Genomic DNA, 26,191 nt, shown 5'->3' with positions numbered 1-26,191 from the left:
GTTTAGAGTGAGGGTGTGAATTCAGAGGAGGAGGAAAATTGAAGGAATAAGAGAATATAATGAAGAAAAGTTCCAGAAGAGGTACAGTAAATGTGATTAAATGCAGATGTGTACAGTGTAGCCTTAAAGTGGTTAGAGGGGCACTTAAAATCTAAAACAGGAAGAAAGTGAATAATAATCTTGTAAGTATTGTGCTGTGAAAATCCTCATGTGTTTGATATGTGTTAACGCATGCATGTTTCTTACTAGGCGGCAGCAGTTGCCCTTTCCTCCCTGATTCATGCTTTGGATGAGTTAGACATGGTGGCCGTAGTTCGATATGCTTATGACAGAAGATCTAATCCTCAAGTTGGCGTGGCTTTTCCTTGTATCAGGGACGCCTATGAGGTAAACCTGCAAGTCTTTTATTCATATTAATTTTTTTCCCTTCAGTTCCTTTATTCTAAACAGTGCTTCTCAGCTGTTAACGTGCATGAGAATTACTTGGGGGATCTTGTTAAAATGCAGTTTCTGATTCTGTAGGTCTGGGGTGGGGTCCTGAGATTCTGCCTTTCTCACCAACTCCTATGTAACGCTGTCGCTGCTGGTCTGTGAACCACACTTTCAGATGCAGTGAAAGAACATAAATTATAAGAGGAGGCAAAGAGCTTCTTATTAAATCAAATCAGTAAATATTAACCGTGACCTTCTGTTTGCCCAGTCCAGGGACCTTCTCTCCATTCTCATCCTTCTTGACTTCTCAGAACCTAAAGAGAGTACAGATTACCTCCCTTTCTACAACAGCCTTTAGTGTGGATAAAGGTTGAGGGAGTGATTTTCTTGTGATCCTGGTGAAGTTCCGTTTTTCTAGGGCTCTCCTGTTTAAAATACAGGTCTAGACCCCTCGCCATTTCCTGTTTCTCAGAGAACTCACTGTAGCAGAAATGGAACGAGAAGGCAGATATCTTGACTTTCACGTCAGCTTGCCAGTCACCTTGACTCTCTCATTTGTTGTGTTGGTCATGCATTTTGTAGGTATTCTTTGATAGTCTCTCTTTTAAGCATTTCTTTTATGTTTAATATTCTTTGTACTCTTTGCAGTTGAGTACAGCTAATCACAGAAATTGGAACACTTTATTCTCCTTGTCCCAGACTTGAGCTGTCTGATGTTTGAAATCCTTTTGTTGTGCCACTTTCACAGTGTTTGAGATCAGCTTTAAATTTTTTCCATTAATTCAGTTGTTTCTGTTTTTACCTCCACTCTTTCTCATTAGTGTTTAGTGTACGTACAGCTGCCTTTCATGGAAGACTTGCGGCAGTACATGTTTGCATCCTTGAAAAATAATGGGAAATGCACTCCCACAGGTGAGTTTATTTCCATTTTGCTCACTGATTGGCTCTAAACACAGACTGTTTTGGGGAAATCACCTGTCTTTAGTCATGGTTTGGGGCTAGGATTTCACAGGGTGGAGTTACAGTTGACCCTTAAACAAGGAAGAGGTTAGGGGCACCACTCCCCCCAGTTGAAAGTCCACGTATAGCTTTACAGTTGGCCCTCAGTATCCATGGTTCTGTATCTGCAGATCCAACCAATCTCAGATTGTGTAGTAATGTACATATATACTTACAATCCACATATAAGTGGATCTGAGCAGTTCAAAACCACGTTGTTCAAGGGTCAACTGTAGTTGGATTCCAGTCACACTCATATATGGTAATGATGAAGGTGATTTTTTTCCAGCAGCAGGGATAGGTTTGCTCTAAACATTGTCTAGTTTCCCCCTTCTGACTTAGAGCTTGTATCTGGGGAGCAGCTTACTGGAAATGGATGTACATTCTTTAATTGTGAGCAGAAGGTTTGCCCTCTACTGAAGTGAACTGACATGTGGTATCAAACCTGTGACTAGTGTCCTACGTAAAATATGATGTAACTTTAACCAAAAAGTGACAGTGCTGTAGATGCCCTTTTCTCTTTGCCCTTTCTTCATAGTGTACATTATCAGTCCAAGTACTGTTCCAGGAGTTACTGGGAACTTAATGAGAAGAGGTCTTTATTAAGCATCTGGCTGCAAATGTCAGGATGCTACCCAGAGTAATTCTCACACGCACAGATCCTGTCTTCCAGAAATCTCACAGTTTAAGACAGTTATCATAAGATATACCAGTGGGCTGAATGTAGAGAACATACCCAAAAGAACACAGAATGATGAGTAGATGTTTTAGTTGACAAGTTTAAATCTGCATCAGTGTAGGATTAGGGAATTGTGAGGTGAGTCTCAGAACTGGGTGCCCTCTGTACATTGGGAGCAGTGTGCAGGGCAAAAGCTAAGAATCAAATGGGCCCCTAGGGCTTGTCTCTTTACCTTCTGGAAATGAGTCTCTCTGCATCACGTGGAGCCAGGCATGGACTTCAATGTGTAGAGGGTGCCAGCGTGTTACAGTATTCTGTCTCTTCCTCTTGGTAATTCCAAACTTTACATAAGAAGAACATTTAAAAAAGAGAACTTTGTTGAGAGATTACCTTATAGATATAAATCACTCAGGATCTAAAACATTAAATAGTTTTCGATCTGTTGCTTTATACTGTGTGAGTTCTGTGACATTTTTGTTTGCATTCTCTCCATTGGTAAAACGGATCATTAAAATTGTTTGGCATATTTCCCAAGTCAGCATTTATGTAGGGGTGTGTAATGCCAGCGTAGTCTGGCCTGATACTAGCCTGTCGTAGCAGATGGACATCACCAAATATTCACCCACACAGGTACCACCTCCTTCCTATTACCGGGTGGACCCTGCAGTAGTCAGCTTGAGATGGTGCCTGAGACCTCCCTTGGAAACTCCAAAAATGGGATAGAAATGTCTCATGATAAATATCTGTATGCTCGTTCATTTTGTAGTAGCTGTCCAAAAGGGATGTTTGAAAAGGTGAAGAATAGAAGCATAATGAACTTTTAGGAACTTCTTACTCTTTTCCGCCTTTTGCCTAGTGACTGTGAATGATCCCAAAATAGCACTTCAGTTTTAATAGCTGAACTGCAGTATGAATCAGCAGAATGAAAGTTACACGTGGCAGTTTAGGTAGAAGCATTTTTGGGACCGTTGCCTTTCATCCACATTGCTTTGGGCTGTGTCGTTTTCACTGACTTGGTAGATTTTTATTGGGGAGAACTTGCTTCCTATCTGGTATTAGAGAGACATAAAGAAGAGGACATCATGTTTCTGCTCTCAAGGATTCTTAGAATTTGAATGGAGTGGGGTAAGACATGTATGCAGGACTTTTTTCCAAAGAAGACATACATACGCATGGCCAACAGACACATGAAAAGATGCTCAGCATCACTAATCATTAGGGAAATGCAAATTAAAACCACACCTGTCAGAATAGCTATCATCAAAAAGACAACAAATAACGTGTTTGCAGGGATGTGGAGAAAAGGGAACCCTTGAGCACTGTTGTTGGAATGTAAATTGGTACAGCCACTATGGAAAACAGTATGGAAGTTTCCCAAAAAATTAAAAAATAGAACTACCATATGATCCAGCAGTTCTACTTCTGGGTATTTTCCCAAAGAAAACAAAAACACGAACTCAAAAAGATACATGAATGCCTATGTTCATTGCCACATTATTTACGGTAGCCAAGTTATGGTAGCAACCTAAGTGTCCATCAGTAAATGAATGGACAAAGAAATGTGATACACACACACACACAGAATGGAGTATTACTTAGCCATAAAAAAAGAATGAAATCTTGCCATTTGCAACAACATGGATGGACCTATAAGGTATTATTCTAGGTGAAATAAGTCAGACAGGGAAAGACAAATACCATATGATTTCACTTAAATGTGGAATCTAAAAAACAAAACAGATGAACAAATAAAATAGAAACAGACTCTTAGATACAGAGAACAAACTGGGGGGTTGCTAGAGTGGAGTGGAGTAAGGGGATGAGTGAAATAGGTGAGGGGGATTAAGAGGTACCAACTTCTAGTTATAAATAAGTCACAGGGATAAAATGTACAGCATGGGGAATGTAGTCTATAATGTTGTAATAACTTTGTATGGTGACAGATGGTAACTAGACTTATCATGTTGGTCATTTTGTAATGTATAGAAATATTGAATCACTACGTTGTACACCTGGAACTAACACAGTGTTGTAGATCAATTATACTTCAATTAAAAAAAGATTGAAAAAAAAGACATGCATGCAGGTCTGTGTGATTAGCGCCATGAGGTTTGTGAGAGGAAAGAGCTCATTCGGACTTGGGGAGACTGTAAAGGAATCCACTCACTCTGGTCCAATGGCGTCTTCCTGTTAAGTTGGTATACTCTGATACAGGTAATGTTAAATTCTTGTAAAGCTAATGCTTCATTTCCAAAGGCATTTTCCTTTTCTTTTTTAATGTTATTCTCCTTTGCCAGTTACCAGTTTTTTTAATGTCAACTCAATGAATACTGAGTATTTTGAATTAGCATATGGAAGGTGGGTTTTGTATGGCTCTGGTGCATTTTTCTTGAACAAACTCTTTTGCTTTTGATAGGATATTCCACTATCAAAAGTTCATTAGAGCTGGGAAGTACCTAAAAGACCAGCTACTCTAAATAGCTCTCTCTGCAAATAAGAAAACCGAGGCTCAAGTTAAATGACATGCATAACTAGAGAGTATTTTTGGCAGGGCCAGGACTGAATATCCTGCCAGTATTGCTGTGAATATCTGCGAACGGAAAGCATTTGTTTTGGAGACTAATGGAAGTAATCATTATTTCCTATTGCTGCTCTGTTTATCCTTGTCTTAGAGGCGCAGTTGAGTGCTGTTGATGCTTTGATTGACTCCATGAGCTTGGTAAAGAAAGATGAAGAGGAGGGCATCATTGAAGACTTATTTCCAACCAGCAAAATCCCAAATCCTCAATTTCAGAGATTATTTCAGGTGAGAGAGGAAAGGTGAACCAGTCATACTTTTTTTAGCTGAAAGAGAGCTAAGTGAAAAGTTAGGGTAATTGGCTGGTCCCAATCAAACTGAGGGCTCAGTTGCTCTGTCTATTTAATGGAAGAATAACACCTTTCTCTACCTACTGAAAAAAAGATAAAAAAATACTAGGAGCTTTTAGAAAGAAAGAAGTAAAGTTAGGATGTTTTTGAATTTTTTTCTGGGAGAAGGCTAGATTTTTTTTTTTTTAACAGGAGGGCCAAATAAAAAGCAGATTCTTCTTTTATGCTTTTTAATGGGTTTCTTCCTCTGTTTTATGTGAATGAGGCTTTTCCTTTTTTTTTTTAATATCCAAATAGGAGGGGGGTTTTTATGAACTGTGTAATATGTAACCACTATTAGGGAAGAAATGTTAGAGGTCAGAGAGGTTATAGTATGAACTTATTAAAGAGTAGCTAAAAAAAAAGAAAAATATAAATTTCTGAGTCTTGGTCCAAAGGAATTAGAAGATGGACATTGGATTAAGGGAAGCTGGGTAACTTGACAAGAGAGCTGATTTGTGTGAAGGAAGGGGAGGGATGGACCAAGGATGAAGTGGAAGGACAATCCCAATCCTGGAATAACCTGGTGAAAGCAGGACATAAGCTTCTCTGAACCCCACAAAGGTGAAAAAAATCACAAGCAGCTTTGCCAGGCAAACTATTCCCCTCCGGGAATGGAGGGCCTACTGCTGTGGCAGGTGGGGGGAGGTGGGGAGGTGGGAAAGGAGGCTGCATGTTGGGGAGTTCCTTAATTGCCCCTTTTGACTCATTTCTCAAAGCATCCTTAACTAACTCAAGTCCATGTTAGGGCCTGTTGTGATTTTGAGGGATCTTCTACTCAGAAGGAACTGCCTGGTTTTTGGATGTTTGTAATCTAAAAAAAATCTTTTTTTCTAAAATCAGAACTATGAAGATTAACAGGTCAAGACCTGACTCAATGAATACTTTCATATTCTAAGTGTAATCAAGTATAAATTACTTGTACACATTTCTTTGCTATTTTTGACAAGTGGACATCACGACCTGAAGGCCTTTGCCATTTGTAGAGGAGGGAGGAGCAGACTAGTTGGTGTGGAAAGCTTGCAAAAACAGGTCACTATGGTGAAAAATAGAAACTTGTAATACTTGGCAGATACCAAGGGTAGGTACTATTATCTTCAACAAATATTTGTTGCATTAATGAACAGAGGCAAGCCATAAGTGCAGGCATTGTTATCTTTTTTTTCATTATTATCTTTTAAAGCTTTAAGAACTGGCAACTTTGATTTTTGTAGGGGAGAGTTTTTCTTTTTTTTTCTTTTTTCCTTTTATTTTTTTAACATTTTTATTGGAGTATAATTGCTTTACAATGTTGTGTTAGTTTCTGCTGTGTAGCAAAGTGAATCAGCTATATGTATACATATATCCCCATATCCCCTCCCTCTTGCGTCTCCCTCTCACCCCCCCCATCTCACCCCTCTAGGTGGTCACAAAGCACCGAGCGAGCTGATCTGCCCATGTGATGCAGCTGCTTCCCACTAGCTATGTATTTTACATTTAGTAGTGTTTATATGTCAGCGCTACTCTCTCACTTCGTCCCAGCTTACCCTTCCCCATCCCCGTGTCCTCAAGTCCGTTCTCTACATCTGCATCTTTGTTCCTGTCCTGTCCATAGGTTCATCAGAACCATTTTTTATTTTTAGATTCCATATATATGTGTTAGCATACAGTATGTGTTTTTCTCCTTCTGGCTTACTTCACTCCATGTGACAGACTCTAGGTCCATCCACCTCACTACAAATGACTCAATTTCGTTTCTTTTTATGGCTGAGTAATATGCCATTGTATATATGTGCCATATCTTCTTTATCCATTCATCTGTCAGTGGACACTTAGGTTGCTTCCATGTCCTGGCTATTGTAAATAGTGTTGCAGTGAACATTCTGGTACATGACTCTTCTTGAATTATTGCTTTCTCAGGGTATATGCCCAGTAGTGGGATTGCTGGGTCATATGGTAGTTCTATTTTTAGTTTTTTAAGGAACCTCCATACTGTTCTCCATATTGGCTGTATCAATTTACATTCCTACCAACAGTGCAGGAAGGTTCCCTTTTTTCCACACCCTCCCCAGCATTTATTGTTTGTAGATTTTTTGATGATGGCCATTCTGACTGGTGTGAGATGATACCTCATTATAGTTTAGATTTGCATTTCTCTAATGATTAGTGATATTGAACATCCTTTCACGTGTTTGTTGGCAATGTGTATATCTTCTTTGGGGAAATGTCTATTTAGGTCTTCTGCCTGTTTTTGGATCAGGTTGTTTGTTTTTTTGATATTGAGCTGCATGAGCTGCTTGTATATTTTGGAGATTAATCCTTTGTCAGTTCCTTCATTTGCAAATATTTTCTCCCATTCTGAGGGTTGTCTTCTCGTCTTGTTTATGGTTTCCTCTGCTGTGCATAAGCTTTTGAGTTTCCTTATGTCCCATTTGTTTATTTTTGTTTTTATTTCCATTTCTCTAGGTGGTGGGTCAAAAAGGATCTTGCTATGATGTATGTCATAGAGTGTTCTGCCTATGTTTTCCTCTAAGAGTATTATAGTGTCTGGCCTTACATTTAGGTCTTTAATCCATTTTGAGTTTATTTTTTTGTATGGCATTAGAGAGTGTTCTAATTTCATTCTTTTACATGTAGCTGTCCAGTTTTCCCAGCACCACTTATTGAAGAGGCTGTCTTTTCTCTGTTGTATATTCTTGCCTCCTTTATCAAAGATAGGGTGACCATATGTGTGTGTGTTTATCTCTGGGCTTTTTATCCTGTTAAATTGATCTATATTTCTGTTTTTGTGCCCGCACCATTCTGTCTTGATTACTGTAGCTTTGTAGTATAGTCTGAAGTCCTGGAGCCTGATTCCTCCAGCTCCATTTTCCTTTCTCAAGATTGCTTTGGCTACTCGGGGTCTTTTGTGTTTCTATACAAATTGTGAAATTTTTTGTTCTAATTCTGTGAAAAATGCCAGTGGTAGTTTGATAGGGATTGCACTGAATCTGTAGATTGCTTTGGGTAGTATAGTCATTTTCACAATATTGATTCTTCCAATCCAAGAACGTGGTGTATCTCTCCATCTGTTTGTATTGTATTTTTTTCTCTAGCAAAATTTATTTGCATACAGAGTGCTAATTAAACTTTTTTTTTGCCTTTTCATTAAAACAGTTCACACCCTCTGTTGACACTGGTTTGTGTTGTTCTAAGTACTTGAAAACAACAAATGGCATTTTCTTAATTACTCTAAGACAGTTTTTATGAACACAAGTTGCCTTTGCATGTACAGTCCAGTTTATTGAGGTTTTGTCCTGTGTAGGCTTTATCCCATGAGCATGACTCAGAGTGGGAAGGTCTAATTTCTGCCTCCTGGCAGGGAAGATGTTTGTATCATCTTTAATTTCTTTCATCAGTGTCTTACAGTTTTCTACATACAGGTCTTTTGTCTCCTTAGGTAGGTTTATTCCTAGGTATTTTATTCTTTTTGTTGCAGTGGTAAATGGGATTGTTTCCTTAATTTCTGTTTCTGATTTTTCATTATTAGTGTATGAGAATGCAAGAGATTTCTGTGCATTAATTTTGTATCCTTCCACTTTAACAAATTCATTGATTAGCTCTAGTAGTTTTCTGGTAGCATCTTTAGGATTCTCTATGTATAGTGTCATGTCATCTGCAAACAGTGACAGTTTTACTTCTTGTTTTCCAATTTGGATTCCTTTTATTTCTTTTTCTTCTCTGATTGCTGTGGCTGAAACTTCCAAAACTATGTTGAATTAATAGTGGTGAGAGTGGGCAACCTTGTCTTGTTCCTGATCTTAGAGGAAATGGTTTCAGTTTTTCACCACTGAAAATGATGTTGGCTCTGGGTTTGTCATATATGGCCTTTATTATGTTGAGGTAGGTTCCCTCTATACCTACTTTCTGGAGAGTTTTTATCATAAATAGGTGTTGAATTTTGTCAAGCTTTTTCTGCATCTATTGAGATGATCATATGGTTTTTATCCTTCAATTTGTTAATATGGTGTATCACATTGATTGATTTGCATATATTGAAGGATCCTTGCATTCCTGGGATAAACCCCACTTGATCATGGTGTATCATCCTTTTAATGTGCTGTTGGATTCTGTTTGCTAGTCTTTTGTTGAGAATTTTTACATCTGTGTTCATCAGTGATATTGGCCTGTAGTTTTCTTTTTTGTGTGACATCTTTGTCTGGTTTTGGTATCGGGGTGATGGTGGTCTCGTAGGATGAGTTTGGAGTGTTCCTCCCTCTGGTATATTTGGAAGAGTTTGAGAAGGATGGGTGTTAGCTCTTCTCTATATGTTTGATAGAATTTGCCTGTGAAGCCATCTGGTCCTGGGCTTTTGTTTGTTGGAAGATTTTTTAATCACCGTTTCAATTTCAGTGCTTGTGATTGGTCTGTTTATATTTTCTGTTTCTTCCTGGTTCAGTCTCGGAAGGTTGTACTTTTCTAAGATTTTGTCCATTTCTACCAGGTTGTCCATTTTATTGGCATATAGTTGCTTGTAGTAATCTCATGATCCTTTGTATTTCTGCAGTGTCAGTTGTTACTTCTTCATTTCTAATTCTGTTGATTTGAGTCTTCTCCCTTTTTTTCTTGGTGAGTCTGGCTAATGGTTTATCAATTTTGTTTATCTTCTCAAATAACCAGCTTTTAGTTTTATTGATCTTTGCTATCATTTCCTTCATTTCTTGTTCATGTATGTCTGATCTGATCTTTATGATTTCTTTCCTTCTGCTAACTTTTAGGGTTTTTTTGTTCTTCTTTCTCTAATTATTTTAGGTGTAGCGTTAGGTTGTTTGAGATTTTTCTTATTTCTTGCGGTAGGATTGTATTGCTATAAACTTTCTTCTTAGAACTGGTTTTGCTGCATCCCATAGGTTTTGGGTCATTGTGTTTTCATTGTCATTTGTTTCTAGGTACCTCTTGATTTCCTCTTTTATTTCTTCAGTGATCTCTTGGTTATTTAGTAGTGTATTGTTTAGCCTCCATGTGTTTGTATTTTTTACAGTTTTTTTTCCTGTAATTTATGTCTAGTCTCATAGCAGTGTGGTCAGAAAAGATACTTGATACGATTTCAATTTTCTTAAATTTACCAGGGCTTGATTTGTGACCCAACGTATGATCTGTCCTGGAGAATGTTCCATGAGCACTTGGAAGAAAGGGTATTCTGTTGTTTTTGGATGGAATGTCCTATAAACATCAGTTAAGTCCCTCTTGTTTAATGTGTCATTTAAAGCTTGTGTTTCCTTATTTATTTTCATTTTGGATGATCTGTCTATTGGTGAAAGTGGGGTATTAAAGTCCCCCACTGTTATTGTGTTACTGTCTATTTCTCCTTTTATGGCTGTTAGCATTTGCCTTATGTATTAAGGTGCTCCTATGTTGGGTGCATAAATATTTACAATTGTTATATCTTCTTCTTGGATTGACCCTTGATCATTATGTAGTGTTCTTCTTTGTTTCTTTTAACAGTCTTTATTTTAAAGTCTATTTTGTCTGATATGAGAATTGCTACTCCAACTTTCTTCTGATTTCCATTTGCATGGAATATCTTTTTCCATCCCTTCACTTTCAGTCTGTATGTGTCCCTGGATCTGAAGTGGGTCTCTTGTAGACAGTATGTATCTTGTTTCTGTATCCATTCAGCCAGTCTATGTCTTTTGGTTGGAGCATTTAGTCCATTTACATTTAAGGTAATTATCAATATGTACGTTCCTGTTACCATTTCTTAATTGTTCTGGGTTTGTTTTTCTAAGTCTTTTCCTTCTCTTGTGTTTCCTGCCTAGAGAAGTTCCTTTAGCATTTGTTGTAAAGCTGGTTTGGTGGTGCTGATTTCTCTTAGCTTTTGCTTGTCTGTAAAGGTTTTCATTTCTACATCAAATCTGAATGAGATCTTTGCTGGGTAGAGTAATCTTGGTTATAGCTTTTTCCCTTTCATCACTTTAAATATGTCCTTCCACTCCCTTGTGGCTTGCAGAGTTTCTGCTGGAAGATCAGCTCTTAACCTTATGGGAATTCCCTTGTATGTTATTTGTTGCTTTTCTCTGCTGCTTTTAATATTTTTTCTTTGTATTTAAATTTTGATAGTTTGATCAGTATGTGTCTTGGCGTGTTTCTCCTTTGATTTATCCTGTATGGGACTCTCTGTGCTTCCTGGACTTGATTGACTATTTCCCCTCCCATGTTAGGGAAGTTTTCAACTCTCATCTCTTCAAATAGTTTCTCGGACCCTTTCTTTTTCTCTTCTTCTCCTGGGACCACTATAATTCAAATGTTGGTGCATTTAATGTTGTCCTAGAGGTGTCTAGGACTGTCCTGAATTCTTTTCATTTTTTTTTCTTTATTGTGCTCTGCAGTAGTTATTTCCACTATTTTATCTTCCAGGTCACTTATCCATTCTTCTGCCTCAGTTATTCTGCTATTGATTCCTTCTAGAGAATTTTTAATTTCATTTATTGTGTTGTTCATCATTGTTTTTCTTCTAGGTCCATGTTAAACGTTTCTTGTATTTTCTTCATTCTATTTCCAAGAGTTTGGATCATGTTTACTATCATTACTCTGAATTGTTTTTCAGGTAGACTGCTTATTTCCTCTTCAGTTGTTTGGTCTGGTGGGTTTTTACCTTGCTCCTTCATCTGCTGTGTGTTTTTCTGTCTTCTCATTTTGCTTAACTTACTGTGTTTGGGGGCTCCTTTTCACAGGCTGCAGGTTCGTAGTTCCCATTGTTTTTGGTGTCTGCCCCCAGTGGGTAAGTTGGGTTCAGTGGCTTGTGTAGGCTTCCTGGTGGAGGGAATTGGTGCCTGTGTTCTGTTGGGTGGGGCTGGATCTTGTGTTTCTGGTGGGCAGGGCTGTGTCTGGTGGTGTGTTTTGGGGTGTCTGTGAACTTAATATGATTTTAGGCAGCCTCTCTGCTAATGGGTGAGGTTGTGTTCCTGTCTTACTAGTTGTTTGGCATGGGGCGTCCAGCGCTGGAGTTTGCTGGCCGCTGGGTGAAGCTGGGTCTTAGCATTGAGACAGAGATCTCTGGGAGAGCTCTGGCCGATTGATAATTACGTGGGGCTGGGAGGTCTCTGGTGGTCCAGCGTCCTGAACTCGGCTCTCCCACCTCAGAGGCTCAGGCCTGACGCCAGACCGGAGTACCAATACCCTGTCAGCCACATGGCTCAGAAGACAAGGGAGAAAAAAATAAGGGAAAACCAATCAATCAATAAAAATTTTAAAATTATTAAAATAATAAAAAATAATTTAAATAAAGGAAGAGAGCAACTAAACCAATAAACAAATCCACCAGTGATAACAAGTGCTAAAAACTAAACTAAGGTAAACATAAAAATCAGAAACAAATCAGTTGCAGACAGCAAACCCAAGTCTGCAGTTGCTCCCAAAGTCCACCTCCTCAATTTGGGATGATTTGTTGTCTATTCAGGTATTCCACAGATGCAGGGTACCTTACCTCAAGTTGACTGTGGACATTTAATCCGCTGCTCCTGAGGCTGCTGGGAGAGATTTCCCTTTCTCTTCTTTGTTCGCACAGCTCCTGGGATTCAGCTTTGGATTTGGCCCCGCCTCTGCGTGTAGATCGCCTTCAGGCGTCTTTTCCCACCCAGACAGGGCGGTGTTAAAGCAGCGGCTGATTAGGGGCCTCTGGTTCACTCATGCTGGGGCAAGGGAAGGGTACAGTAGTTATAATTGGAACGCGGGGCGAGCCTGCGGCGGCAGAGGCCAGTGTGACATTGCACGAGCCTGAGCCGCACCGTCTGTTCTCCCGGGGAAGTTGTCCCTGGATCACAGGACCCTGGCAGTGGTGGGCTGCACAGGCTCCTGGGGGTGTGGGGGTGTGGATAGTGATCTGTGCTTGCACACAGGATTCTTGGTGGCTGCAGCAGCAGCATTAGTGTTTCATGCCCATCTCTGGGGTCTGAGCTGATAGCCGCAGCTCACGCCCTTCTTTGGAGCTCATTTAGGCGGTGCTCTGCCTTCTGTCGGCAGATGGGGAAGGAATCCTCTCTCCTCACGCACCGCAGAACGACAGTTTCTTGCCTCTCCGGCAGGTGCAGACTTTTTCCCAGACTCCCTCCCGGCTAGCTGTGGTGCACTAGCCCCCTGCAGGCTGTGTTCACGCCGCCAACCCCAGTCCTCCCCCTGCGCTCCGACCCGAAGCCCGAGCCTCAGCTCCCAGCCCCGCCCGCCCTGGCAGGGGAGTAGACAAGCCTCCCGGGCTGGTGAGTGCTGGTTGGCCCCAGTCCTCTGTGCGGGAATCTCTCCGCTTTGCCCTCCACACCCCTGTTGATGGGCTCTCCTCCGCGGCTCCGAAGCTTCCCCCTCCGCCACCCGCAGTCTCCGCCCACGAAGGGGCTCCTAGTGTGTGGAAACCTTTCCTGCTTCACAGCTCCCTCCCACTGGTGCGGGTCCCGTCCCTATCCTATTGTCTCTGTTTTTTCTTTTTTCTTTTGCCCTACCCAGGTACGTGGGGACTTTCTTGCCTTTTGGGAGGTCTGAGGTCTTCTGCCAGTGTTCAGTAGGCGTTCTGTAGGAGTTGTTCCACATGTAGATGTATTTCTGATGTATTTGTGGGAAGGAAGGTGATCTCCATGTCTTACTCCTCCGCCATCTTGAAGGTCCCCCTCGGAGAGTTGTTAACATGGCCCATCTGTATAAAGAAGTATCATTGCTAGGGTGTGTATAAATTGAATTCACTTTTTCTAAAACAAATATTTATTGAGTACTAACAGTGTATCACGTGCTGGTGATACTATGAGCTCATTACCTGAAAGGACCCCTCCAGAGGAGTCAGGGGAGAAGAGAGAGATAAAACCAGTTGGCACAATAGTGGTGGGTACAAAATACTGTGGGAATAAGAGGAAAGAGGGATTCTTGCAAGTGAGTGACTTCAGGAAGATTTCATTTAGGAATAAAGGCAATGTGTGATGTGCTGTGGGCATGCCAGGCAAGAGAAGTAGCACATGCAAAAGCAGGAAAGCACAAAGAAGTGAGATGTATTTGGCTGGAGAACAGGCTCTATGGGAAAATGGTGGAAAAGGTAGCAGGTAGAAGGCAGGTCATGAAGAGCCAGTAGTTTTGATTTTATCCAATAGGCAGTGGGTAATCACTAAAGGATTTTGTCAGCAGGCGGGTAACATGATTTTTAGAAAATAGGTCTGATGGTGGCATGGGAAATGGACTAGAGACCAGTTAGGAAACCTGCAGTGGCCCCCAGGAAGACTTGAATTAAAGCAGTGACAGAGAATGGAGAGGAGAAAATTTAGAAGGTAGAGTAGATAGGACTTAAGGGATTGGATGGTGGTTGATGAGAAATAGGAATTGAAGATAACAGGATCCTAGCTTGGATGATGTCACCATTAGTTATGATAAGGAATATAGAATGAACAGACAGAAAAGGTAATTCATGCATTCTTGCAAGTGTTAAATTTGAGTTATCTGTTGGCTGTGCCAGTACAGACACTCAGTGGGAAGTTGGAAATAGGGGTGTGGAGCCCAAGAGAGCATTCAAGACTAAATGTATAGATTTGAGAGGCCTCCTCATTTAGGTAGAAACAGAAGTGAATGAGGTCACCTGGGAGAGTCTGTTGAGTGAGAAGGAGGGAGAATGAAGTCCTGAACACCCCCGTGATTGGACAATTAGGGTTAGGCAGAAAAGCTGCCAGAAATGAAACAGTGTTCCTACCTCCCCCCTCCCCAAAAGGTCAGAGAGACAGAAAGAACTAGAAGAGTGTTGGAAAGGAAAGAATCACAAATCAGACGTTGCACAGTGGTGAAGAGAGCTGAGCCTGGCAAAGGGCCTTTGGGGTTTGTAGTGAAGTCTTTGATGACTTTGAGGGCCCAGTGGGAGTAGAGTGATGGGGCGGGAGCCAGATTACAGTACCTGTAGGAGAAACCCTTACTGATGAAGGGAGGAGAGAGAGAGAGGACCCAGGAAGCTACAGGAGGATGTAGGACCCAGGAAGACTTTTCTTTTTTTCTTTTAAAATATCTATAACTAAGAGTAAATGAGCTGGGAGTAGGGGGCAGAAGGAGGGAGAGGTTAGTAATCAACTTGTTGGCAAGAGGTTAATTCTAATTTTGGAAAGAAATGCTGAAAAATATGTCTTTTGTCAAGTGTACAGTTAATACTTCCTTTTAAATAATTGATACTGGGTTGCTGAAATCAACATATTAGTAACTTCTCAGCTACTAAAAAGTGTCACTTTCTCATAACCTCTTTTTTTTAAATGAATTGGAATTTTTTTGATTGAATTTTTATCCTACTTAGCTTTATCTAAAATGTGACCTTTAAGAAAATATGAGAGGGTGATGCTTTAGAACATCTCTTGTGGGTCCCTTATTACTGACTTATGGGCAATGACACTATTTGAAAGAATTGCCTGGAATTCAGAGTTCTTTTCCCAAAAATGCCACTTGGATATCACAGATAGAATCTTCCAGAGTATTTGCGAGGTAGTCTGCTATGTTGGGTGTTGGATTTCTGCTTACATCTTTAGGGCTTTGTAAGCTGTTTTTGGTATTTTAATAACTGACCTGAAGGTGAGTGCTGTGAATTGCGAATTATGTATTAGAAGGTTGGGGTAGATTCACAGGGTTTGGGATCTTTTTGGTTTCCCCTTTTGCTTTACATTAAACAGGCCTAATGTCATTGATGCTCCAGGGAAAGTAGAGTAATTAGGGAAAAGGAAAGCAGGAGTCAGGCTCTGAAACAATGAATTTACTAGGAGAAGGAAGGCTTGGGGTTGGTCTCTTGAAATCGGGAGCAGGACATGAAATTTCTAGAGGAAATTGCTATTTAATACGTACCTCAGGGTTTTCTGAGTTTGTAGAACATTGACTCTTTGATGGCATTTACTGTTTAAGCCCAAGTATCTTTATTTTTTTAGAACCGAGAAGTCTAGCTTCCATTTCTACAGGGTACGAAAACAATCCATGGAGTAGTTTAAGTCATATACCTTGTGATATAAAACAGTAATTTTAAAATTGCAGGAGCTATTCAGCTCCCTTTTTTTCTTTACAATTACTAACATATGAATTGTTCAAATGTGGGAATAGGAGCCTTGTTCTCCAACCTAATTTTGGAATTATCCTCTAGCAAGGGGAGTAAAACATCAATGAATTGGGAGTTTCATTTTTTTTCTTTTTTTCTTAACGGTTATCTCATTTTTTGATTACATTCCTGCACTCCTTTTAGAATACTTACTTTTCTGGGCAGATAACACTACTGCCAAGGCCTGGTAGTCTGAAAGCAGTGTCAGTGATCGAATGGGAATGGCTTGCGGTCCGGATCTCCACCCGTGTGAGCAACGGAGAGCCTGCCCTGGCCTTGATCTTGGCCCCACTCCTGGTGCTGCTTCCTGACACCTGTGTCACCTCTTCTGTAGAGTTCTGAGAAAGAGCGCTTTATTCACTCAGCCAGTACCTTTTAGGTGCTTATCATGTGTGGGGTGCTCTTTTCAGTACTTGGAATTCAGCAGTAGACAAGACAAACAAGATCTCTACTTTCAAGGGGTGAGTGGAGGTAACAAACAGGTAAACTAAAAAATTGATGAGATAATTTTAGATAATGATAAATACTGTAAGAAATATAAGACAAGTTTAATGATAGAGAATGACAGGGTGGTAGCATGGGGGTAAAGGGCTCCTTCATACGGCGTCGGGGAAATCCTCTCAGAAGAGATGATAATTTAGCAAAGAACAGAATGACTTTTAAAAGGGCCAGCTCTATTGAGATGTAAGGGAAGGCAGAAGAGGCTGAGGGAGCGTTAAGCACAGGACCCAAAGTCTGGAGTGAGCTGGCATATGCGTGAAGCAGGAGGAACCCAGTCTAACGGGGCGGCTGGGGTGAGCAAGGAGGAGGGAGGCATGCAGGGGCTGTGTTAGGGTTGACTTTAGGGAATGGAAAGGAACTTGTTTTAAGATGACTTGAGCTACAGTAGAGCCATGAAAGTGGATGCAGGGAGACCAGTTAGGAGGGGATTGTGGTAGCCCACATGAGAGGTGATGGTGCCTGGACAAGAGTGGTATAGTGGAGATGGACGGAAGTGAGTAGATGGGTGGGGAATAGCCCAAGCTCGGCACTCCGGGGAGTTTTGGGACAGACCTGTAGTCTCATCTCTTCCACAGTGTTCATCCTGGGACTCACTGAGCATGGGCACCTCCCCTTTAGCACTTGATTCATCCACCTTAGGTTGTCTTCTAAGGTTGTGCAAGGGAGAAAGCACAGCATGCTGAAGGGAGGTTAAAGGATTATAAACAAAAAGTTATCATCGCAGATTGTCAGAGGCTTTTGGAATTGCATCTCAGGGAACCTCGTATATCCTCCAAGTAGTCAGAGCAGTGGCCTCTTTTTATGAGATGAGGCTCCTTTCCAGGAGGGCTTCAGCTGACGGTGCTGCTAGGCTTAGATCTGTTTTACAGTTGCTTTTGACGTTACCAACGTCCTGCTAACCAAGGCGGTTCTGGGTCCACCCTCTTTGCTGTCTTTTACATACGGTAGGAATCCCATAACCCTCCCAAATTAAGGAATGAGGATCCCTGATCAGAAGAGTGTAATGAAGCCGTGTGTGATGTCTACATCTGCGTTTTAAAATCCTTATGCCTTTTCCACAGTGTCTGCTGCACAGAGCTTTACATCCCCAGGAGCCTCTGCCCCCAATTCAGCAACACGTTTGGAATATGCTGGACCCCCCCACTGAGGTGACAGCTAAATGTCAGGTTCCTGTCTCTAAAATAAAGACCCTTTTCCCTCTGACTGAAGTCCTCAAGAAAAAGGACCAAGTGACTGCTCAGGACATTTTCCAAGATAAGTGAGTACTCGATGGAGCTTTGTGTGACGTTGGAACACAAAGATTGGTTGTGGTCTTAGAGGGGCTGTGGCATTAAGGGTTGCAACCTGGGTTTGTGGAATCACAAAGGTGGGAGGAAGAAACCTTTTGCTATTTGAGCCTTGCATTGGAAATCCTGGTTTCTCACATCTGTCCACTGTAGATATATTTTATCCTTGTGCACCTAGAAATTAGAGCTACCTTTGGGGTTGTTGACTTTTTGATCAGCATCAGATTCTTGATGAATTATATATATAGGAAGACAAACAATCTTTGAATATCTAAGACTGAATTTTAACATCTTTAAAGTGCTGAGGATGAGAGGAGAGGGGTGAAAGTCGTAAGGTTTTTCGTTCTGGAGGTAAGGTGTCAGGAGAATATCGGTGAGATTTTTGGAGGGAAAATGGGAAGGAGAATGAAAAACCTGGCTTTCTGTAGTTGTGCTGTTACTGTGTTCATATGCTTGGTTATACCATTAGTGAGGTGTAGTTTAAGGATTGTAAAGTGGTTTTCATATCCTTAGATAAAGCTCTCAGGTAGCTATTAAGTGTTTTTTCCCCACATCAAGTCTGTTTAGAATTATATCAATTTTCATTCAAAGCAGAACAAAAACAAACCTTAAGAAGCTGTTCTTACCCAGAATTATTTGGGTGTATGACATTGATTTTACCACGTTTTGGTTTATTATTGGTGACTTTTCCCCCCAAATCAAAATGATATACTCATTTCTTTAGGTTGCATTCCAAGATCCAGTTTTAGATCACAATTTTTTTCCTTTTTCTTTGATTTCCTTCCCACGGCTGTGTGTGTATTGACAAAGTAAAGCTTGTATTTGTAAATACCCCGTTGGACCAGTATTGAGTAATTTCCAGAAACCTTCAATTTACAGGGTTCTGTAAATTGTTAATTTAATGAATTATCCGCCAAGTTGAAAAGACAGGTTTGCATTTTTGGTGGCTTTTTAGAGGTTAATACCCCAAACTTTGTCAGAATTGGGGGGGAAAAAATCATGGGATTGAAAGATTCTCTCATGTGCATTTCTAACACATCCTGGAGGCTTTTATGTTTCCTTTTAGTCTGTCATGCCTTCTTCTACATAGGAAGACTGTCACTAAAAATCTACTTCTGCTTTCCTCATCTACCTAGATCCTTCTGGATTCGTATCTTAGAACAGTTCAGTAAAATTCTGAGTCCTTTTCTTCCCATGACAGCCTTGCTTTAGTCTCTTCTGCAGTCATATGGCTGTTCCTTCTCTGTGTATTAAAGCTCCAGTTCATGATCTTGATTACCTTCTGGTATTGTGGGAAAGAAGTGGGCCATTTTCTCCTCCTCCTGTTGATTAAACTGTAAATTAGCTGGTTAAAAAGAAACATACCAGCTAGACCCAGAAGGCTGTTCTGTGATTTGATCCCTGCTGTGATTACACCTTCAGCCCTGTTCCCATCTCTCACTCTTACAGGAAGCTTGAGCCTGCAGGGCTTCTTGTTCTCTGCCCCCGTAATGGTTTGGTTTGCCACACAGCCAAACTAGCTGCCGGGGGCCAGAGAATAATCTTGCGCGCACACACCTACGCACACCCCAGTTCTCTACTCTTCCTTCTCAGAAATCTTAGTTTTGAAGAACTGCAGAAATGACACATTTAACAAATATTTATTGAGCACCTCCTATATTCAAGGATGACTCAGTCCTTCTGTAGGGTTCTTACAGCCACTCAATTTTTGTGATAAGGCTCCAATCAGCTTGACAGGTAGTCTCCCTAAGGGAAAGAAAGATTGCTAACAACCAGCTATGTTTTTGTGTATATTCAGCATCCCTGTATCCAGGGTACATACTTCCAGTATACGGATGAAGGGCTAAGATTGGCAGGGAGGGGCAAATGTCTGTTCAGGAAGTGTCAGAGGCCAAGGGAAGACCTCTGAGCTGGGAGTCTCTAGTTTTCATTCCAGCTTTTTCACTCTTGATCTAATTTTGGTTAAATAATTTTACCTTTCTGAGAGTTCCTTCATCTAAAAACAGGCTCATCGTAAGAGACATTATAACAGTAAAATCACAGATATTAAAGGACTTTAAACTATTTGGAGGGAAGGCAGTAGTCAACACCCAGAGCAGTAATACTGTCATTATCAGTAAAAACACTGAACATTTGAGAAGATCTACTATTCATGCTGAACCTGTTCAATCCCTAGTGTTGAAGTGATTTCTTCAGTTCACGAGGGTAAAAGCGCCATCTGACATTGCGTTCCGAAAATGTACTGAATATTATTACCCTTATCACAGAAAAGCACTGCTTCCCTTAATGTTGCTGCACACCCTTGAAATGAAAGCATCATCTCTGGGACAGAACTGACATGAGAATAGGGACATCTGAGGTCTGATCCTGCCTATGGAACTCATACGTGATCTTGATTTCTTTTTATCTCTATATGCAAATAGTGTAAAGTTTTCTACTTTTTTCAAGTCCCCTAAGACCCCAGTCCCTACTTCCTGTCAGAGGCCAACCCCACCTGGTTTCACTGGCTAAGACTTCAGACTCCAGGGTCAAGACAGTGTGAGTTGGTCCCCTTGCTCTGCAGTGTGACCTTAGGTGCAAGTTGCTTATCCTCCTTAAGCCTCAGTTTCCTCATGGGTAAATAGGGATAATAGGAATATCTGTCTCATAGAGTTGTCATGCAGGTTAGTTGAGTAATATATGCTGTTCACTGTTGTAACCCTAGAATGGCACAGTGCCTAACACATAGTAAGAATACAGTGTTTGTGAAGAGATGATTTACAAAATCCTAGTCCTGTCCCTAGCACATTTTCAACAACTATGGCAGTGGCGACGATCATGATGGTGATTTCACAGAGAAAATAGAGGCCAGTAGGTGGGAACATCTCAGTTTTCTGGCCCATCTTACCTAAAAACATGTCTGTATTGCGTCTGCCTTTACTTCCTTTTTTCCTGCCTCAGTGGAAGAGGGTACCTCATCCTGTCCCGAGTTAATCCTTTCACCTGTGTCCTGGGATGCTATTTCTGTCCCATCTGGTACCTCAGTCCACTGATAATGTCTTCCTTCCTTCTGTATCTTCAGCTTCTCCCTCTGTACCAACTCCTTTCCCTCCACACATGAACATTTGATTTCTTTCCTGTAAAAGAAAATGAAGTAATCCCCTCAGTTTCCTCTCTCTGATTACTACCTGTTATCATCATCTTTCCTTCCATAGCCAGGCTTATTAGCAGAAGAGCCTGTACTGCTTCTTCTCCTGGCACTCACTGGCTCGGCCTTCAGCCCCCACCACTGCCCTGAAACGGGTCTTCGAAAAGACACTAACTGCTGGATTTACTTAAGCGTGGCAGTCCTTTTCTTTTTTTTTTTTTTTTTTTTTTTTTTGCGGTACGCGGACCTCTCACTGTTGTGGCCTCTCCCGTTGCGGAGCACAGGCTCCAGACGCGCAGGCTCAGTGGCCATGGCTCACAGGCGCAGCCACTCCGCGGCATGTGGGATCTTCCCGGACCGGGGCACGAACCCGCGTCCCCTGCATCGGCAGGCGGACTCTCAACCACTGCGCCACCAGGGAAGCCCCCTTTTCTTTCTTGACCTCTTTGTGGCACATGACGTTGTCAGTTATCCTTTCCCCCTTGAAACTCATATGTCTTCCTTAACTTCAGATTCTCCAGATTTTTCTCTCTAAACCTTTGACAGGCTCCCTCTCAGATTCCTCTGGGGGCTGCTTTTCTTTCCCCACCAACCTTAAATGTTGATGTTTTGTAGGACTCCTCCTCTGAAAGAGCTGACATTTATTTGGACGCAGGCATGTATTATCTGTTTGCATCCTTTTGGCCATCTTATGAAGTAGGTTCTTTTATTCACTTCATCTTAAAGCTGAGGACACTGAGGCTTAGAGGAGATAAGAAATTTCCTCAGGATCACAGCTGGTTAAGCGATGGAGTAAGGATTTAAATGCAGGCAGTGTGACCCCAGAGCTTACCCTCCCAACGATTATGCTACACTGCACATCCTAAGACCTTTATTATCAATATTTCACATATGGGTCTCCAGAAATAACTAAAAATCTGTCTATCCTAATATACTTCCATCTTATCCACTGGATCTTAAGTGTCTACAGATAACTCAAGGTCAGTATGTCCAGAGGTGACTTCATCACCTTCTTTCTCTTTCCACACTCCTTTCAACCCCCTCTTCATGCTATTATTCTCTATTTCAGTGAATGACACCTAATTTCCAGGGAGTCATCCCTTTTCTTCACTCCCCACATCTAACTGGCTTACCAAGTTGTATTAGATTTACCTCAAGTTCACTCCTTTTGCTTCAGGTTAGTACAGTGGCTAATAGCATTGATTTGGATCAAAACCCAAGTATTTCTTTTTAATAGTGGTTAAAATTGGCAAGTTGCTCTGTGCCAAGTTGTGATAACAAATACCTGCCTTTTAGGAGGCTGTTTAGGAGAGTGTTTAAAAGTCCAGAGTTAGTTGTGGGCCCCTTACTGTGTGCTTTCGACAAGGTCAGGCCCTCTTCAGCCTTGCTTTGCTTAATTGTAAAAGGACAATAACAATAGCTAACTCATATGCTTGGCTTCGTGACTGATGGTGAGCATTTTTTTTAAAAGGTTACTTCTTACTAGCATCGCCCACTGTCATTGCTTTTATGTAGGTTTCATTTTAGTCTGCTTTACTGAGATAACCCCTTGACTGATTCCCCTAATTCCAGTCTTAGCCCCTTCCCATCCATTCTGCATTCTGCTGAGTGATTTTTTTAAAAACAAATTTGATCACATCACTCCCTTGCTTAAAATTCTTTAATGCAGTGATTCTTTTTTTATATATAAATTTATTTATTTATTTATTTATTTATTTATGGCTGTGTTGGGTCTTCGTTTCTGTGCAAGGGCTTTCTCTAGTTGTGGCAAGTGGGGGGCCACTCTTCATCGCGGTGCGCGGGGCTCTCACTATCGCGGCCTCTCTTGTTGCAGAGCACAGGCTCCAGACGCGCAGGCTCAGTAATTGTGGCTCACAGGCCCAGTTGCTCCGTGGCATGTGGGATCTTCTCAGCCCAGGGCTCGAACCCGTGTCCCCTGCATTGGCAGGCAGATTCTCAACCACTGCACCACCAGGGAAGCCCTGCAGTGATTCTTAATCTGTGTGTGTTTGTGTGTGATGGATCCTTTGGGTAATCTGATAAAAACTGTGAACCCTCTCCGCAGGAAAATGCCCTAACATAATAAATTTTGCATGTAGTTTTAGGTGGTTCACAAATTCCTTGATGTCATCCTTGGATGCCTGATTAAAAACCTTTGCTTTCATGGCTTTCCATTACCTTGAGCTTAAGACCAAATTCTGTTACGCAAATGAGAAAACCCAGATAAGCAGAAGGAAGAGAAATGTCTGTCCAGCTACCTGGAGAACCACTTTCTTTCCTCACAGTTTGTGTCTACAATTTAGATATTTTCTATCCTCATCTCTCACTACTTCCCAGCTTGCACTTCCTGCCCCAGCCCAACACAGATACCTGCTATCCTCTCAAAGGGATATGCTGCTTACCACAATATTTTGTTAATTGCCTGTTTATATATTTATCTTTTTTATTTGGCTGAACTTCTTGAAGGTGATGATTATTAACTTTTATATATTTAGAATCTAGAGCCTAATTTAGGGGTCCACACATAGTATTAGGTAAATGTGTGGCTAAATAAATGAATTACAAGATTTATACTCATATATGAAAGAAAAGGAGAAAAGGAGAAAGAACAACAAATTATCCTGGCTCCCAACATCCAAATGCAGCAGCTGTTAACACTTCTGTGTCTGCTGTGACCTTGCATGGATAATGTGTACCTTCCAGAGCTCAGCTCCCTCACAGATAATTAGGGGATGAGAGTCATTGTGCTTTCCCACTTCAGGTAGACATTATGAGTTTAATATATGTAAAATTCCCAATTAAGTCCTGTTAAATGGTTCAATCTTGAGATTATTAAACATATTAAATTTTCAGTACTTTCTCCTATTTTCTGGACTTTCCTTTACCTGCCCAGTTCTGGCGAATTAGTATATATGTCTCCTTATTCTTCCTTCCCTAGAATCTTATTTGGGAGGGTTTAAGAAATTCTTCATGTGATTCAACCTTGTATTCTCATGGAACTTAGCATAGTGCCTTGTATGTTTAATGCTTCTTAATACCACTATATAAGTTAATTTGTATTTTTGGAAGAGAATAGGTGAATAGTTGATATGATACTTTTTGTTGTAGTGTTCTCCTGAGGAACAAACTGAAGATCAGAGAGGACAGTAACTTACTAGACTCTAAACTCTAGATATACAAAAATTAATACACAGTCAGTACCTTTAAGAAGGTGTAAGATTCCAGGGCTAGCCAGTGGCAGAACTGAGACTAGAATCTGGGTCTTTTTCCTCCAAATCTTCAGCAGTACCATGTTGTCTTTCTCTTGGGAAGAACCGGCAAAGGTTAACTGAAGTGGCTGTGACTTTTTTTTTTAAAGAACTCAGATTCTGATAGAATTTCATGCTGCCTCAGGTTTGTTCATTTTCCCTCCATTTTTGCCACCAAGGCTTTGTGTGTTTATTTCTTATTCTCCTTGAAGGAAAGGGCTCTGAATGACTCACCCCTTATCTCTTCTTTACTTCTCAAAAGGAAGAAGGCAAGTGGTAAATGGGAAAGATGTCAAGTAATAAAACTTAATTCTTGTTTGTAAGGCCGTAATGATTACTTTATTAGTTCTTTCATCTAGCTGTAAGAGGAGATTCATTATTGAAATATCATTGAATAAGCTAACTTAGGTCTTACTTTGCTTTATTTTTAGGATAACCTCTTCAAGCCTCACTGTCTGAAAGTTGGGCTTTTGAATAAAAACATCACATTTAGAAATAGTTGCTAATAGTACTCTTAGTTACTAATTTCCCTTCTCATTCAGCCATTTCTTGACAGCTGCTTTTGCCCCAGATTGATTATTTGTCTGGGAGAAAAATCTTCATAATCTCTTGTGTTCAACAGCTTAAGGGAGATTATGGGCAGAGTCTTTGGATATTTTTTCTCCTTTGCAATTGACTTGACCTCCCTTTGACTTTAGGCAGGCTGTTAAAGCCAGCTTGTTACTTGAAGCAAGATGTTTGATATACTTCCTCCGAGTCATCTTTCCCTTATCACACAGATGCTTTTGGACTCTGTTAGCATATTGCCCAAGACAGAATTAGGTTTATAAAGGAACAGATTAAAAGTTTTGTTTTGAAAGTGGTTTTTTATAGTTTAAGACTTCTCTAAGAGCAAGCTCTTGCATGTTTGAGGATTGTCTAGTAAGTTTTGACAGCTGTAAGTAGAAGCTTATAAAGCTCTCACATAGACGATGAAGAAGACAGGTTTTTAGACACAAAGGTCTTCTATGTACATGGAAAGCTAATTGCTATCAATTCTCAGGCAGAAACTAGCAAATAATAACTGAAGGGTAAATGGGTTTCATACTGAAGTGCTAAGTTTCCATTACCTATGCTTGCAGTTTCATCTTTTGAAAGGGCTTTGTGATGCAGCTGCTAATTCTGATTTCCCTACTGCTGGAAACAAAGCCAAGGCTGCTCCAGTCAGGCTGTCAGGAGTCCAGAGGGTGGGAAAAGGAGGCAGCCATTTGTAAAGGAGGACTAAGTGCCGCTGCTTATTTTTGAGTCTTGAAAAATAAATTTTTACTTTTCACATTAGCAATTCTTGGTTTTGTATTGTTTGATCTGTTTTAAGGGGAGAGAAAAAAAAAACATTTATTTCTTTTCCAGCCGTGAAGAGGGACCCACCTCTAAAAAACTGAAGACCGAGGGAGATGAAGCCCACTTTAGTATCTCCAGCCTGGCTGAAGGCAGTGTAACCCGTGTAAGCAGAACTTGTCTGGTGTGCTCCCCTCTTTCAGGAAAGTTGGGGCTTGGGGAGATTGCATCAATTTTTGTTAGTCCTTTAATGTAGCACTTTCCTTGGTCCTTTCAACATATAAGCCATACATGTCCATCCCACACTTTTTCCTTTCTTCCTTTAATTTTTTTTTTTTTTTTTTTTTTGCGGTACGTGGGCCTCTCACTGTTGTGGCCTCTCCCATTGCGGAGTACAGGCTCCAGACTCACAGGCTCAGCGGCCATGGCTCACGGGCCTAGCCGCTCCGCGGCATGTAGGATCTTCCCGGACCAGGGCACGAACCCGTGTTCCCTGCATCGGCAGGCGGACTCTCAACCACTGCACCACCAGGGAAGCCCTTCCTTTAATTATTGTCAGTGAATTACCTATAGAATTATTTATATTGATATATAGTACATAGAGCACTATATAGTATACAGAGCATGAAACATCACTTTTGTAGAGTTTTT

At 40.9% G+C, this 26,191-nt stretch overlaps 1 protein-coding gene across 1 annotated transcript in view; it reads left to right on the top strand.

Annotated features, from left to right (window-relative positions):
- XRCC5 (X-ray repair cross complementing 5) overlaps positions 1–26,191 on the top strand; it is a gene marked incomplete at its 5' end in the record, with an annotated part of 96,708 nt that overhangs the window by 26,606 nt on the left and 43,911 nt on the right. Inside the window, 5 exons of the mRNA XM_079710166.1 lie at positions 250–387; positions 1,254–1,344; positions 4,783–4,916; positions 17,624–17,820; positions 25,613–25,706. Of these exons, the coding sequence (XP_079566292.1) occupies positions 250–387; positions 1,254–1,344; positions 4,783–4,916; positions 17,624–17,820; positions 25,613–25,706 (654 nt within the window). The remainder of the gene's footprint in view (positions 1–249; positions 388–1,253; positions 1,345–4,782; positions 4,917–17,623; positions 17,821–25,612; positions 25,707–26,191) is intronic.

Source organism: Hyperoodon ampullatus (genome assembly GCF_949752795.1).
Source record: "Hyperoodon ampullatus genome assembly, chromosome: 8".
Classification (NCBI taxonomy): domain Eukaryota; kingdom Metazoa; phylum Chordata; class Mammalia; order Artiodactyla; family Ziphiidae; genus Hyperoodon; species Hyperoodon ampullatus.
The sequence above is the reverse complement of the archived record's forward strand: the minus strand, read 5'-3'. Positions and strand labels throughout refer to the sequence as shown.